The 15,317-nt window shown below is 46.2% G+C and overlaps 1 protein-coding gene across 4 annotated transcripts in view; it reads right to left on the bottom strand.

Moving 5' to 3' along the window:
* The window catches only part of LOC139227751 (ligand-dependent nuclear receptor-interacting factor 1-like), a 34,686-nt gene that overhangs the window by 16,747 nt on the left and 2,622 nt on the right, over nt 1-15,317 (bottom strand). For 3 of the 4 annotated variants that reach the window (XM_070858745.1, XM_070858746.1, XM_070858748.1), the window contains one exon: nt 15,125-15,211. The exons of the other annotated variant lie outside the window; for it this stretch is intronic. In XM_070858745.1, coding sequence (XP_070714846.1) covers nt 15,125-15,211 — 87 coding nt within the window. The remainder of the gene's footprint in view (nt 1-15,124; nt 15,212-15,317) is intronic. 4 annotated transcript variants of the gene reach the window in all.

Raw genomic sequence — 15,317 nt, 5'->3', positions numbered from 1 at the left:
TTTACCAATCAAGTGGTTTACCAATCAGACAGACAGACTTGGATTTATATAGCGCCTTTCACAACCACCGGATGTCTCAAAGCGTTTTACAGCCAATTAAGTACTTTTGAAGTGTGGTCACTGTTGTAATGTGGGATCATAGATCCATCAACTTGAACCAACGCATGCTGCCATCCAGAGCTGTGCTTGTCTGGCACTCCATCATGGCAGGGGCACAACTGATCTAGATTTTGACAACACTTACCAGAAAACCATCCAGTTCTTTTGGGTGCCAATATATCTGGCTTGTGAAAGTTACGTAGAAGCAGGTCATTCAGCCCCTCAAGCCTATTTCGCCTTTCGTTGAGATTGTGGCTGATCTGTATCTTAACTCCATCTACCTGCCTTGGTTCCGTAGACCTCAGATTTAAAATAAATTTAGCTAGCATCTACTGCTTTTTGTGGGAGAGAGTTCAACACATCTTTGCGTGAAGAAGTGTTTCCTATCTTCTCTCCTGAATGGCCCAGCTCTGATTTTAAGAATACGTTCCCTTGTCCTAGACCCCCTCACCAGCAGAAACAGTTTCTTTCAAAATCCTAAAAACCTCAATCAGATCAGCTCTTGGGGCCCAAGTTTCCACATGATTTGCGCCTGATTTTTAGGAGCAACTGGTGGAGAACGGACTATCTCAGAAATTGCAATTCTCCAAAAAAAAATTTCTGCAGTTCTAGTCAGGTAGAACAGTTCCACTTTGGAACAGAATTTTTTCTTCAAAAGGGGGCGTGTCCGGCCACTGACGCCTGATTTGAAAGTTTCCACAGTGAAAACGTACTCCAAACTAACTTAGAATGGAGCAAGTGAAGATTTTTGTAGAACTGAAAAAACCTGTTCTACACATTAAAAAATCAGACGCAGGTTACAAATTAGGCGTCCAGAACGATGTGGGGGGGAAGGGAAGTCATTAAATTCTACAATAAATCCTTATTTATACTTATACAAATAAATCCAACCTGAATAAAAATTTATAAGCAAAGAAAAGATTAAATAAACCATCTTCCTACCTGTGTGAAAGTGCTTCAGCCAGGAAGAATGCTGCAGCAAGCCTCACAAAACGAGGCAGCCGTTCCCGAAGGCAGGCAGGCGGGAGGGAGGGAGGGAGGGAACTGACCGAACGCGGGGGTGGGGGGGGGGGGGAGGAAGCCGTTCCAGACGGCGGGTGGGAGGGAGGGAACCGACCGACCGACCGCAGGAGGGGGGGGGGGAAGGAAGCCGTTCCAGATGGCAGGCGGGAGGGAGGGAACCGACCGACCGAACGCAGGGAAGCCGTTCCAGACGGCGGGGAGGGACCCAACCGACCGAACGCAGGGGGGGGGGGAGCTGTTCCAGACGGCGGGTGAGCGATCGAACGCAGGGGGGGGGGGGAGCCGTTCCAGACAGCGAGCGAGCGAGCGGGCAGGAGGGACCCAACCGACCGACCGAACGCAGCGGGGGGGGGAGCCGTTCCAGACGGCGGGAGGGAGGGAGGGAGAGAAGGAGACAGAAAGCTGCAGGAAGCCTCAGAAATTGAGGAGCCATTTCCCGATGGCAGCCTTCTCAGTGCTGATGTGCTGATGGCAATGTGCTTTTATTAAAAAATGTTCAAAAACTAAACAGCTACAAAGAACTACAAAAATGGCCGAGTGCCAATGTTTCCTTCACACTGCGCGTGCGCGAACGCTCCAACGTGCACGCGCAGCGTTGCCGGCAGGAAAAAAACTAATTTAAATGGTACCCACCCCCTCCCACTTACAAAATCGGCGCGAGTGTAGGCTCCGTCCCCCTGGGCGCCGCGCCAAACAAACAAGGAGCTGCAGGGCGCTCCAAAATCGCGAGTTTTTTTTCCGGCGCCGTTTTAGGCGCGAAAAACGGGCGCCCAGCTCGGAGGGCGCCCGTTTTTTATCGTGTGGAAACTTGGGCCCATAATGTTTTACATTATGAGAATTTAAGTAATCTCTCCTCATAATCTAAGCCTGGGAGCCTTGGGAACATTCTGGTGACTGCGTTGCACTCCTTCCAAGGCGAATATATGCTTGCGAAGGTGCAGTGCGCAGACTGTACACAGTACTCCAGATATGGTCTAATCAGGTCTTTGTATAGCTGTGGTAAAACTTCCTCCTCTTTATATTCTAGCTCACTAGGTTATACAGGCTAACATTCCAATAATCCTTTTGATTATTTTTTGTACATGACTTCTACATTTTAGTGATCGATGTACATGGACCGCAAAATCTCTTTCGAACTCCACGATTCCTAGCTTTTCACCAATTTGTGACGGCCAACATTGCAACCCACCTAACTTACCTGGACTTACTCCTGCATATTTGTTGAACAATGGCCTTCTTGTGCTGCACTCAGCATATCTGGTGCAGGTGCAGAAACGCCAGATGAAGCGGTGCTTCACCAAGAGGCACCCAAGACAATCAGTCATCACAAATGCCATGGGCACTTCAAGCAGTACAGGTACTTCAATCAAAATATGGAGGGTACATGATGTCCCAGCAAAATAACGTGAAAAAAAAATCAATTTGAAAGTTGATGGTGCAACGGACTGCCTCCAGCGTTACTAAATGTGGATATACAACTGAAGTCAGCCAAGAGGAAGTGTCTTTAAACAACAGAGAAAGTGAGTGTCATGTGGACACCACTGCAACCTTATTAGGTCACAGTCATCCTTAAAGTGATGCTCATCGGCAAGCTCGATTACCCAGGGCTAAATGGAGGGCGGTGAATGAAAGCATTAGAACATATTTCACTCAGATAACTCGTGTCTGGGCATCTAGTACTCCACGGTGACAGGCCAGGTAACTGCTCAACTGCCAGCCTCACCCAGTGCCAGTCCACCCAGTGTCAGCTCACCCAGTGCCAGCCCACCCAGTGCCAGCCCACCCAGTGCCAGCCCACGTAGTGTCAGCTCACCCAGTGCCAGCCCACCCAGTGCCAGTCCACCCAGTGTCAGCTCACCCAGTGTCAGCTCACCCAGTGTCAGCTCACCCAGTCCCAGCCCACGCAGTGCCAGTCCACCCAGTGTCAGCCCACCCAGTGCCAGCCCACCCAGTGTCAGCTCACCCAGTGCCAGCCCACCCAGTGCCAGCTCACCCAGTGCCGGTTCACCCAGTGCCGGCCCACCCAGTGCCGGCCCACCCAGTGCCGGCCCACCCAGTGTCGGCTCACCCAGTGCCAGCCCACCCAGTGCCAGCCCACCCAGTGCCAGCCCACCCAGTGCCGGCTCACCCAGTGCCAGCCCACCCAGTGCCGGCTCACCCAGTGCCGGCCCACCCAGTGTCAGCTCACCCAGTGCCAGTCCACGCAGTGTCAGCTCACCCAGTGCCAGCTCACCCAGTGCCAGCCCAACCAGTGCCGGCTCAACCAGTGCCGGCTCACCCAGTGCCAGCTCACCCAGTGCCAGCTCACCCAGTGCCAGCCCACCCAGTGTCGGCTCACCCAGTGCCAGCCCACGCAGTGCCAGTCCATGCAGTGTCAGCTCACCCAGTGCCAGTCCACCCAGTGTCAGCTCACCCAGTGCCAGTCCACCCAGTGTCAGCTCATGCAGTGCCAGCCCACCCAGTGCCAGCTCACCCAGGGCCAGCCCAGCCAGTGCCGGCTCATGAAGGGCCAGCCCACTCGGCACCACTCACCCACCCAGTGTGAGCCCACGCAGTGACAGCTCACCCACCCACCCATTGACAACTCACCCATCCGGTGGCAGCCCACCCGGTGACAGCTCACCCACCCACCCAGTGCCAGCCCACCCAGTGACAACTCACCCATCCGGTGGCAGCCCACCCTGTGACAGCTCCCATAACTGGTCTCACAATCCGGGGACAGCATGAAGGCTGAGGGCTGAAAGCTCGGGTCGTGCAGGCTGCCGATGAGCCCGGACAGTGACCCATTGCCATCTGGGCTGGGCAGGGCAGGGCGGACTCTCCGGCTCACTGCCTGCTCGGGACCGTGTTCGGAGCCCACACTCCGCCGTGTGCACAGGGTTGGCCATTAAATGCCAGGCCGCCCCCTCTCCTCCCCGCCCCTGAGGGAGCGACAGTGGCGCCGAGGACAGGAGGCCGGACTGCAACTGCCCACCGTGCTCCGCTCCCGCCCTGACCTGATTGGATCGCTGCGGATTTTGAATTATCAAGGTCCGCGATGTGAGGCCGCCATCTTCGTGACTGTACGTCACTGGTATCACCCCACAGCACGACATGCCCCTCGGACTGAAGCCACGCCCTCTCAGGCAGAAGCCACGCCCCCTCGGGCAGAAGCCACACCCCGTGACTGGGCCAGTGACCCGTACAAAAGCGCCCCAAACAATGGTGTTCACCTTGCGGAGCTGAATACAGATTATTGTTGTCCTTCACTCTCAACAACTAGCAGTTGACAGATTGACAGCAACAATAACCCATACGTTCATCAGTCTGAGTTTCACCCCATACATTAGGAAATGCATAAGAAAACATGTCTATTCCTCATGTTGGAATCAAAATGATAAATCCATGCTAAAGGTGGGGTTTCCATACAAGGCACTAAAACACTTGAGGACATGTGTTAGAACTGCCACTGTGATTCTCCACGTCCTGTGCACAAAATGGGGTTCCGCAACTCTGCAGCCAATGAACCAGAGGGAATCCTCAACTCCATCTCCCATGCACCAATAACAATTTTCTACTCCATCGAAAAATTCACCACAGTTTATACACGCTATAGCTCAAGCACCCAATAAGATTCCTCGAGTCCACAGGCCAATGAAATAATAGGGATCCTTAATTCTGCAGCCAATACACTCTGCTCCATGGAGAAATACTCCAGTAGGCACTTTCAACTCCACATTAAATACAGTATGGTTTCTCAACTCCTTTTCCAATGCAATATAGGAGCTCTTCAACTCCAACAGATATTGCAATATAGGGATCCTCAAGTCCATAGTCAATGCACTGTGGAGTTCCTCAACTCCACAATCAATATATTAATAGTGTGCCCCAAGCCCAATGCACCAACATGATGCTGCAACCCCACCAGACAATGCTCCATCAGAGTCAACACCACATGAAATTCACCACAGGGCTCCTGCCAAATCTTCAGTAGGGTGCCTCAGTTTTATAGCCTGTGCAGCAACAGGGAGTCTCAACACCATAGCCAATGTACTGCTAGGGTTCTTCTATCGGTTAAATTCAAGAACCTTTACATCAATGGCATTCTTCAATTATTACAATCAACAGCATTCTACTCGCCTTAACCAGAGCATGTAATTACAAACTATTAATGCAACATTTCTCCATCCCATTCTTCCACAAACTGGAGATTAACAGGATCATTGCACCTTCCTGTCTAACAGCCATAATATTCAGAACTGTACCAAAGGTTCTTCAATTCCAAACAATGCTTCAGTAGGCAAGGGAGCTCTCCCTAGAGTCCTGGCCAATATTTATCCCTCAACCAACAGCACTAAGAATATATTATCTGGCCATTGTCACATTCTTGAGGCGTTTCCGACATTAGAGCAATGACTACATTTAAAAAAATACTTCAATGGCTGTAAAGCACTATGGGACGTCCCGTCCTGGCATCGTGAAAAGCTCTACATAAATGCAAGTCTTTCTTTTTTTAGGCTTCCTCAACCCCACTGCATCAGTAGAGTATACCAGTGCTTTAGTGGGGTTCCTCTATTCCATTGACAGTGCTTCAGTAGTTTCTCAATACCACATTCTGTGCAACAGGATTCCTCAACTCTGTTTCTTGTTTCAAGAGGATTCCTCATCACTATAGTCAGTGATCCAGTGGAGTTTCTCAATTCCATGACCTGTGCACCAATATTTCTACTTGTCTCACAGTGTTTCCATCATCCATTCATGTCCAAAGCATTTGGTAGCTCAGGCTATACCAATCCACCATTCCATAACTTACAAATCAACTATCTCACTTCTTCACAACTTAATAACCAGTAGCATTTCTCCATGGGATGTCTATGAGAATCTCTAACTACCCAAAGCCTTATAACAACTTGCATTTATACAATGCCTTGAACATAGTAAAACATCCCAAGGCACTTCACAGGAATGTTAACAGACAATATTTGACACTGAGCCACATAAAGCGATATTATAACAGGTGACCAAAAGCATAGCCATAGAAGTAAGTTTTAAGCAGGGTAGCAGGGTCTTAAAGGAGATGATAGAGATGGAAAGGTTTGGGGAAGGAATTCCAGAGCTTAGGCCCATGGCAGCTGAAGGCACGGCTGTCAATGGTGGGGCAATGAAAATCAGGGATGGACAAGAGGCCAGAATTGGAAGAATGCAAAGATCTAGGAGGGTTGTAGGGCTGGAGGAGGTTACAGAGATAAGATGGGGCGAGGCCATGGAGGGATTTCAACACAAGGATGAGAATTTTAAATGGAAGGCATTGACGGACCAGGAGACAAAGTAGGTCAGTGAGCACAGAGGTGATGGGTGAATGGGACTTGGTACAGATTAGGACACAGCAGCAGAGCTTTGGATGAGATCCAGTTTTTAGAAGGTGGAAGATGGGAAACCAGCCAGGAGAGGATTGGAATAGTCGAGTCTGGAGGTAGCAGAGGCATGGATGAGGATTTCAGCAAGATGGGCTGAGGCTTTAAATTCAATAGTGTTCATTATATCAGAACATTATCACCAATATTTGTCTGCCACTCCGCATCCTGTACACCAATAATGCTAAACTATTTCACTACTAGAATGTTTCAATATGACTGGATACCTTCCCAGAGCACCACAAAAAGAAAGACTTGAAAGAAAGAAAGACTTGCATTTGTATAGCGCCTTTCACAGCCACCGGAAGTCTCAAAGCGCTTTACAGCCGATGAAATACTTTTAGGAGTGTAGTCACTGTTGTAATGTGGGAAACATAGCAGCTCCCACATACAACAATGTGATAATGACCAGATCATCTGTTTTCGTGATGTTGATTGAGAGATGAATATTGGTCAGGGCACTGGGGATAAGTCTCTTGCTCGTCTTCAAAATAGTGCTATGGGATCTTTTACATCCACCTAAGAGAGCAGACATGGTTTCGGTTTAACATCTCATCTGAAGGATGGTACCTCCAATATTGCAGCACTTTGTTAGTACTGTACTGGAGTGGTAACCTAGATTTTGTGCTCAAGTCTCTGGTGTGGGACTTGAACCCACAACCTTCTGGCTCAGAGGTGAAAGTGCTAACACTGAAACAAGGCTGACACTACCACTGCTAGGACTCACCAGCCAGTAGCTCTGGAGCCTGCACACCTGCAGCGGTTCATGAGAGAAAAATCTTGCACTATTTCCCTTGCATCACTGGAGTTCCTTAACCAACTGTTCCTGAGCCCCGATTGTATTCAGTTGTTATAGCTGCTGCAAGCATGTGGCATGTGGCATGTGACATGCTCAGTGTGTGACTGAGGAGGATCAGCTCAATCACAAGATAATTACAAAGCATATTTTTAAACTTAACAATGACCCTGAATAAATTTTCTTGGAAAATATTACTGATGGATGTCCCATGATCTTGCTGCTGTTGTATAGCTCTGAATCTTATCTCTAACTATTAGGTTAGCAGTAGACAGCTCCTGAAGAAAGCATAGTGGTGCGGCTGAGGAAGTATCACAATTGCTCTTGCATCACATGTGTCCTTTTCAAATGGGAGGAAGGGGCCTAGTGTTGAGAGGGAGATGCTGGGTTCAGGGGCTGAAACCTGTTGTTACCCTGGATTAGATGGGGTTTCCGATGTGTTAGAGGCAGAGACATAGTTCGGAATGGCACTGAGCTAGCTGTTCAAAACTGCTGCAACACACAAAGGTGAGAGATAAAACGGTGGCCAGGGCCTGCAATGGAAGGTGGAGGTTGGGATATCTCTTCAGAGGAACCAGTTGACTTGGCCTTATGAGTGGATGGAGGGAGTGTTGGGATTGAGACGTGGGAAGGAGCAAGGGAACTCAGCTTGGGATGCAGCAAGGGTCGAGAGCGTGGGGCTGGGAGGAAGTGAGTCTTGTCAAATTAACCTAAGTTTACAATCCTAAATGTGCAGCAGCTGAGAACAAGTATTCCAGCTACATTAAACAAAGGGGAGCGTCAGCCATCTGAATATGATTAAACAGTAGCTGTTTTTTTCTAAAATGCTAGCATTTGTTTGAATATATATTTTTTAAAACCCTACTAAAAGTACAACTAATCTAAATTGTGGAGCAGAGCTAGGTCCATTGGGCGGAGGCATGCTTGGTGGGTTGAAGCAGCTCAAGTATCTAGCACCGTCTCTCAGGATGGAGAAGGACCAAGGTTGGGAAGTTGACTTAGAGCACCAGCTCTTTCTGAGAGGGTACCAGGAGGTGAAGTAAAGTAAGGCTGGAATAGACAGCAAGAATCTTTTTTTTTAATAATACAAATTAGATTGAAGAATCCAGGGAAGAGTGAAGAGGGGAAAGAAGGAGGGAAAATAATAGGAAATGGATGCAAAGTCTAACATGCCAGCTTTGCGTCCATTTGCCAAATTGATTCTCTGCTGGTGATTAGTGTTAGCCAAGGGACTAATAATATCACAGATCAATCAGTAAAGCTCGAGAAATTCCACTCGGGTTTGTGCCTTCTCTAAAGCCAATGACACTGGGTTCCCCCAGTGTTATCAACCAAAAGCCAAACTAACGTGCCCCCTCTTTAGAAGGGCACAACTAATAAAGAACTAAACCATAAAATGATGGCATCATATCATACAAACAAGGTTTTTGACAATAAGCAATTCCTTATGACATTGCACATGGGTTGGGTCATCTGGGTCCTGGGGCAGTTTTAGCACCTTTAAGGCCAATATTCTAAGTAGATATTGGTCATGACAGCCATGGCTTAGTGGGTAGCACTCTCGCCTTGGTGTCTGAAGGTTGTGATTCAAGTCTTACTCCAGAGACTTGAGCACAAAAATCTAGCCTGAGTTGTTGTATTTTAGATGAGACGTTAAACCAAGACCCCGTCTGCTCTCTCAGAAGAATGCAAACAATCCCATGGCACTATTTTGAAGAAGAGCAAGGGAGTTATTATCTCGTCATTACCCCATTGCTGTTTGTGGGAGCTTGCTGTGCGCAAATTGGCTGTCACATTTCCTACATTACAACAGTGACTATACTTCAAAAGCATTTTATTGTCTGTAAAGTGCTTTGGGACGTCCTGAGGTCATGAAAGGCGCTATAGAAATGCAAGTCTTTCTTTTTAAGCAAACCCTTGTAATTGTAATTATTTATAAACAGCTGAGATCAATCAGACACAAGTGTAAGTAGATGTGCAGAACAATGGGAGGCCTTCAAAGAGGAGATAGTTTGGCGAGAGTAGACACATTGAGGAGGAAAGGAAAGGCAAGGCATCCAAAGCTAGAGATCAAACTGAAATAGAAACAGGAGGCAAATGTAAGATTCCTAATGCAGTAGAGAACCAATGTAAATACAGAAAAAACAAGGTGATCTCAAAAAAGGAATAAGGGGGCTAAGAGAAACTATGAGAATAGATTAACAGCTAACATAAAAGAAAACCAAGAGTATTTTTATAAACATATGAATAGTAAAAGAATGTAGTCAAAGGAAGGGTGGGGCCGATTGGGGACCAAAAACGAGATGTTCTTGTGGAGGCAGAGGGCATAGCTGAGGTAGTAAATGAGCACTTTGCATCTGTCTTCACTAGAGAAGAGGATGCTGCCAATATAGCAGTAAAGGAGGAGGCAGTAGCGATAGTAAATAGGATAGCATAAATATTGGATGAAAATAGATAAAGAGGAGGTATTTAAAAGGTTACATGTTCTCAAAGTAGAAAAGTCACCTGGTCTGGATGGGATGCAAGGGTAGAAATTGCAGTGTCTCTGGCCACAATCTTCCAATCCTCCTTAAATATGGTGGTTGTGCCAGAGGACTGGAGGATTGCAAATGTTACATCCCTTGGCAATTACAGGCCAGTCAGCCTAACATCGGTGGTGGGGATACCTTTAGAGACAATAATCCGGGATAAAATTCATTGGCACTTCAAAAAGTATGGGCTAATAAATGGAAGTCAGAACGGATTTGTTAAAGGCAAATCATGTTCGAGTAACTTGGTTAAGTTATTTGATGAGGTAACGGAGAGAGTTGATTAGGGTAGTACAGTGGATGTGTTTATGGACCTTCAAAAGGTGTTTGATCAAGTACCACAAAGCAGACATTAACAAAAGTAAAGCCATTGGGATTAAAGGGACAGTGGCAGTGTGAATACAAAATTGGCTGAGGTACAAAAAGAGAGAGTAGTGGTGAACAGTTGTACTTCAGACTGGAAAGAAGTGTGACGTGGTGTTCCCCAGGGATCAGTATTAGGACCATTGCTCTTTTTGATATATATTAATGACCTGGAGCTAGGTAGATACAGCCTGATACAAAACTCAGAAATCTTGTAAACAATGAGGAGGATAGTAAGAGACTTCAGGAGGACAGAAAAAGACTGATGAATTGGGCAACATATGGCAGATGAAATTAAATGCACAGAAATATGAAGTCAAGCATTTTGGTAGGATGAATGAGGAGAGGCAATATAAACTAAATGGTGCAATTTTAAATGGAGTGCAGGAACAGAGAGACCTGGGGCTGTAAGTACACACATTTTTGAAGCTGGCAGGACAAGCTGGGAAGACTGTTAAAAAAGCATCCTGGAATCTTGACTTTATTAATCGTTGAATAGAGACCAAAAGCAAGGAAGTTATGCTAATCTTTTAGAAATTACTGGTTAGGCCTCAGCTGGAGTATTGCATTTCATTCTTGGCACTGTAGTTTAGGAAGGATGTCAAGGCCTTAGAGAGGTGCAGAAGAGATTGACGAGAACGGTACCAGGTTTAAAGGGACTTCAGTGATGTGGAGAGACTGGAGAAGCTGAAGTTGTTCTGCTTATAGCAGAGAAGGTTTAAGAGTTGATTTGATAGAAGTGTTCATAATCATGAACAATTTTGACAGAGTAAATAAGGAGAAAATGTTTCCAGTGGCAGAAGGGTTGGTAACCAGCAGACACAGAGTTAAGGCAATTGGAAAAAGACCCAGAGGTAACATGAGGAAAAACATGTTTATGCAGGGAGTTGTGGTGATCTGGAATGCACTACCTGAAATGGAATTGGATGACTACTCGAAGGGGAAAAATATACATGGCTATGGGGAAAGAGCGGGGTAGTGCGACTAATTGGATGGCACTATCAAAGAGCCGGCCTGGGCAGACAGGCCTCCCTCTGTCATGTATGATTCTAGCGTTCTATGATTTCAGCGTCCAGGTCAGTTACTGTCCTCTTTATGGGTGTGAAAAGTGCAACACTGAGGTGTGATGTCTGGTACCTGTATATGCTGGAATTGCACTAGAAACCATTTTTCAAACACATATCTACAGAGCTCATAGAAAGACAAATGATGTACAAGAGCATAATGCCGTATAATGTTAAATTCGTTGTACATTATATTTGGGCCCTGTCCGTTTATGACCACAAAGCTCACTATTGTTGAGTAAGCATAAACGCAGGTCAATCAGTTGAAATCTATTTGCAGATTGAAATGCGCTTCAGACAGCGGCTCAGATAGTTCAAGACTGTTTCCCAACAGTTGCCATGCACACGATTAGAGATATACGAGCAATCTTATCACCTCAACCAGAAAGCCACGTAGTACAGTCTAGCCTCAATTTCCTATATCGTTCTGTGCGAGATTAATCGCTCAATTATGTAAATACGTGCATCATTTATTTCAGTACTTGTCACGTGTATTTGAATTCAGTGCCGTTCGTATGGAACCAATATATTAATGTAATATATGAAGGCTTCCTTCTGCGATTCAAGCTGGAATTCACCAATAATTGGAACGGACTGACTGTCATTGCGCCAGAGACCGCCCTGATTGCTTCGGTTACCAGGGCTATGGGCAGGTCTTCACCGCTATAAGTTATTGGCTTTCCCTGGGAAGGGGATTGTGATCGCGGTGTGGTTACTGTCCAGTGGGAAGGGGTGGGGAGTGTGCAGAGGTTATCGGGGCGATTGGTGCAATTTGAGATTAGCCAACAATTGCCGTTTGGTGGAGCATTTGTAAAACGTTTCTTCCATGGGTTCTTTTGTAAACTGGGCGTGCTCCAATTAACAGGTCGCTTAAAACAATGATGGTGCAATCCATCTAATCTATTCTAATCTAATCAAACTGCCAGTCTGATCTTCAACCCGAAAGTGTGATAGCGATAGGAACAACTCGTTTTCAAGGCCGCGCACAGACGATAAACGAAAGTTGAAAATCAGCCCAGCAAATGAAGACAGCGTCAGAAGTAAAAAAAAGGGTAGAGTAAGCATCCGGAGAAAATCAATTCGCAGAAACAACGCAACCGACAACAATGAGCGCGAAGGGAAAATCCGCTTTCCCCCAGATCACCAACATCGCTGGTCATCTCCAAACCAAGCCGCGTGTACACCTACTGAGGCACTGGAAGCAACGGGGACTGCCATTGCTCAGCCCTTAAGTATCTCGCCAGCAATTTCTAATGCCAGTCCTGGGTCAGTGTGGGATTCCACCCTGAACTCTCAGCCCTCCTCAGTTAGCTCATCATCTCTCGAGAAAGCCGCCGTTTACAGGATTATTCCCGATTCCGGCTACAAATTTGCCTGAAAATTTTGTTTGTGGTACCTTAATTCAGGGGATAGCAACCATCCAATCACAGGCTAGGTTTGTGGCTCCATTGCTGACTGAACGTTCCCTGATTCCACCAAACTCTGTCTGCCCATATGTGGATTATCTTAATGTGCCACGATTCACTTTCATGTTGGATTCCATTTCCTGAGGTTCCAACATGTCCATTTAGCCTGGTCATCGACAACTCAAGCTCCAACTAAGCACTACTAGGCTCTAACGTTGGGAGTGCATTCTGTAAATCCTGCATTAACATTCCTTGATGGGTTGGAACATATCCCACTACCATCTGCCAATATCACAACAGTAAGCACCAAGCTTCCAATCCGTCCATTACAGATGTTGTCACAACACAACTCCACAGCTGGGAGGGGAAGGCAGCAAGCATGTAGGCATTCTCAACATCTCCATACAGACCTTGGCAATCCGAGCAAAGGTCAGCATATACCTAGAGTAACAACTGTACATTCTAGTTCTAATTATTCAACCATCTAAGGTTGTACACCAGGGCACTATTTCGTAAAAATGCATCCTTTCTGCAGATATGCAAAGAAATCTGAAATGGATGATCAAAGCGATCACTGCCTCCTCAATCATCTGTTGAGATCCAATAGTAAATAGATGGGAGCTTGAGAAAAGAGTAGAACATGTACTAGGCCTGGAACTTTCTTCTGCACCTGTTCATCTGGGGTAAGCTTTGACAGTAACACTTCCATGTCAGCTGTGGCTCAGTGGGCAGCACACGCGTCTCCAAGTCAGAAGGTTGTGGGTTCAAATTCCACTCCCGGGACTTGAGCACGTAAATCTAGGCTGACACTCTAGTGCAGTGCTGATGGACTGCTGCACTGTCGAAGATGCTGTCTTTCAGATGAGATGATAAATCGAGGCCCTGTCTGCTCTCTCAGGTAGATGTAAAAGATCCCATAGCACTATTCTGAAGAAGAGCAGGGCAGTTATCCCTGGTGTCCTGGCCAATATTTATCCCTCAATCAACATGACAAAAACCAGATTATCTGGTCATTATCGCATTGATATCTGTGGGAGCTTGCTGTGCGCAAATTGGCTACTGTGTTTCCCACAATACAACAGTGACTACACTTCAAAAGTACTTAATTGGCTGTAAAGCATGTTGAGACGTCCGGTGGTTGTGAAAGACACTATATAAATGTAAATCTAGGGTTGTGTATTGCCTTCATAGTTCAAGAGTAATTTGTTTGTTTTGGGCCAAAGATTACACCAAGACTTTATCTGGGTACGCAATTGGAAACTGATACAATGTCGCACAGATGAAAGGATAGCCCGATTATTTTTGGCCATTTTTTCCCTTGGGTATTATGCTTGGCTGACGCTTGTGCTCAAAACCCAGAAACTACTTCAAAATATCAACGGTCGGTGGTCTGTGGGAAAAGGGGTGCGGTGACGGAGACCTTTGTGTGTTCTAGTGGGATTTCATATCTATCCTGGGGTCTATGGATGAGGAGCAGAAGTTTGCTGTCACTATCACCCAGTCACATCAGGTCAGGTATCCAAATACCGCTCAGTGTCAGATATGAACAACTTGCTGTCCATTTACCGCCAGCTCCCAAGCCCCACACAATCTGGCTGCTGAGCTGAGCAGAGCAGTGGGTTAAAAATAAGGTCCTTATTGTATTAACTCGGCCCAACAAGTGAGGGAGATATTTGCATTTTAAGGTCGATGGACCACATCAGCGATGAAATGTCTTTCCTTCACAGCTGCTCTCAGAACGAACACACATCTCATTAAATGAAATCTGTACTTTAGATATGGTTCTACTGTGACTGTATTGCAAATACTACCACTCATGGTTAAAGTCTGCTTTGTCTATTGTGCAGATACGTAGTCGGAAGTGTGATGTTTGATCAACTTTGGGTGCTTTTGGTATGACTCCAAACACTAGCCTGCAGGAGATAGGCAAGGCTTTCTTATTCTATCCGTCACATCCCCAGACAATCTGGAGAGCAGATTACTAGGAAAGGCAAACTGCGGTCCTAATGCAGTCAAATCGGAATGGGTGGTACAAGAGATGGAGACCCTTCAGCATCAGGAAACAACTGATCTATACCTGACCGAACATTCCCATTAACACATGGATACTAAATTGGGCTACATTAAGCTTACAGACATCAGCCCATTTTCCCTCATGTATAGATGACTTGTGTCCTGTAACTCACTTGAAATTTAAAACTACAAGTGTATTACGAATAATGAAACACCTTTAAGTGTTCTATTTGTTATGGAGTCGCTGTGTCTGGATATTTTACTATCTTTATGAGTTAAAAAATTTAGAAGCGGTTTTGTTAACATCTGGAAGTCGCAAAGCGCTTTTCAACCTTAAAATGCATTTCTTTTGTGACTGGTAGGGTGCATTCTACCTCACCTTGAACTAGTTCCTGAAATTTACTATCAAACTATGCTCTGATACCCAGTCTAATAGTACCTTTGTCCAACGCTACTGATTGTAACAGCATCACTGGAGTGAAATCTTGGATTCGGAAGCATTTGTTCACTGGATCGATATCTGTAGCTGAAAAATGCACCTGGATCAAGTGGATGCATACCTGAATCTCACTGTTACCAAATATAAATCTAACCGTTTCTGCCTGCACCTTTCTACATTTAAACTATTAGTG

The sequence above is a fragment of the Pristiophorus japonicus genome, chromosome 17, assembly GCF_044704955.1.
Source record: "Pristiophorus japonicus isolate sPriJap1 chromosome 17, sPriJap1.hap1, whole genome shotgun sequence".
Taxonomy (NCBI): Eukaryota; Metazoa; Chordata; class Chondrichthyes; family Pristiophoridae; genus Pristiophorus; species Pristiophorus japonicus.
Note: the sequence above shows the minus strand (reverse complement) of the source record. Positions and strands in the feature narration are given on the sequence as shown.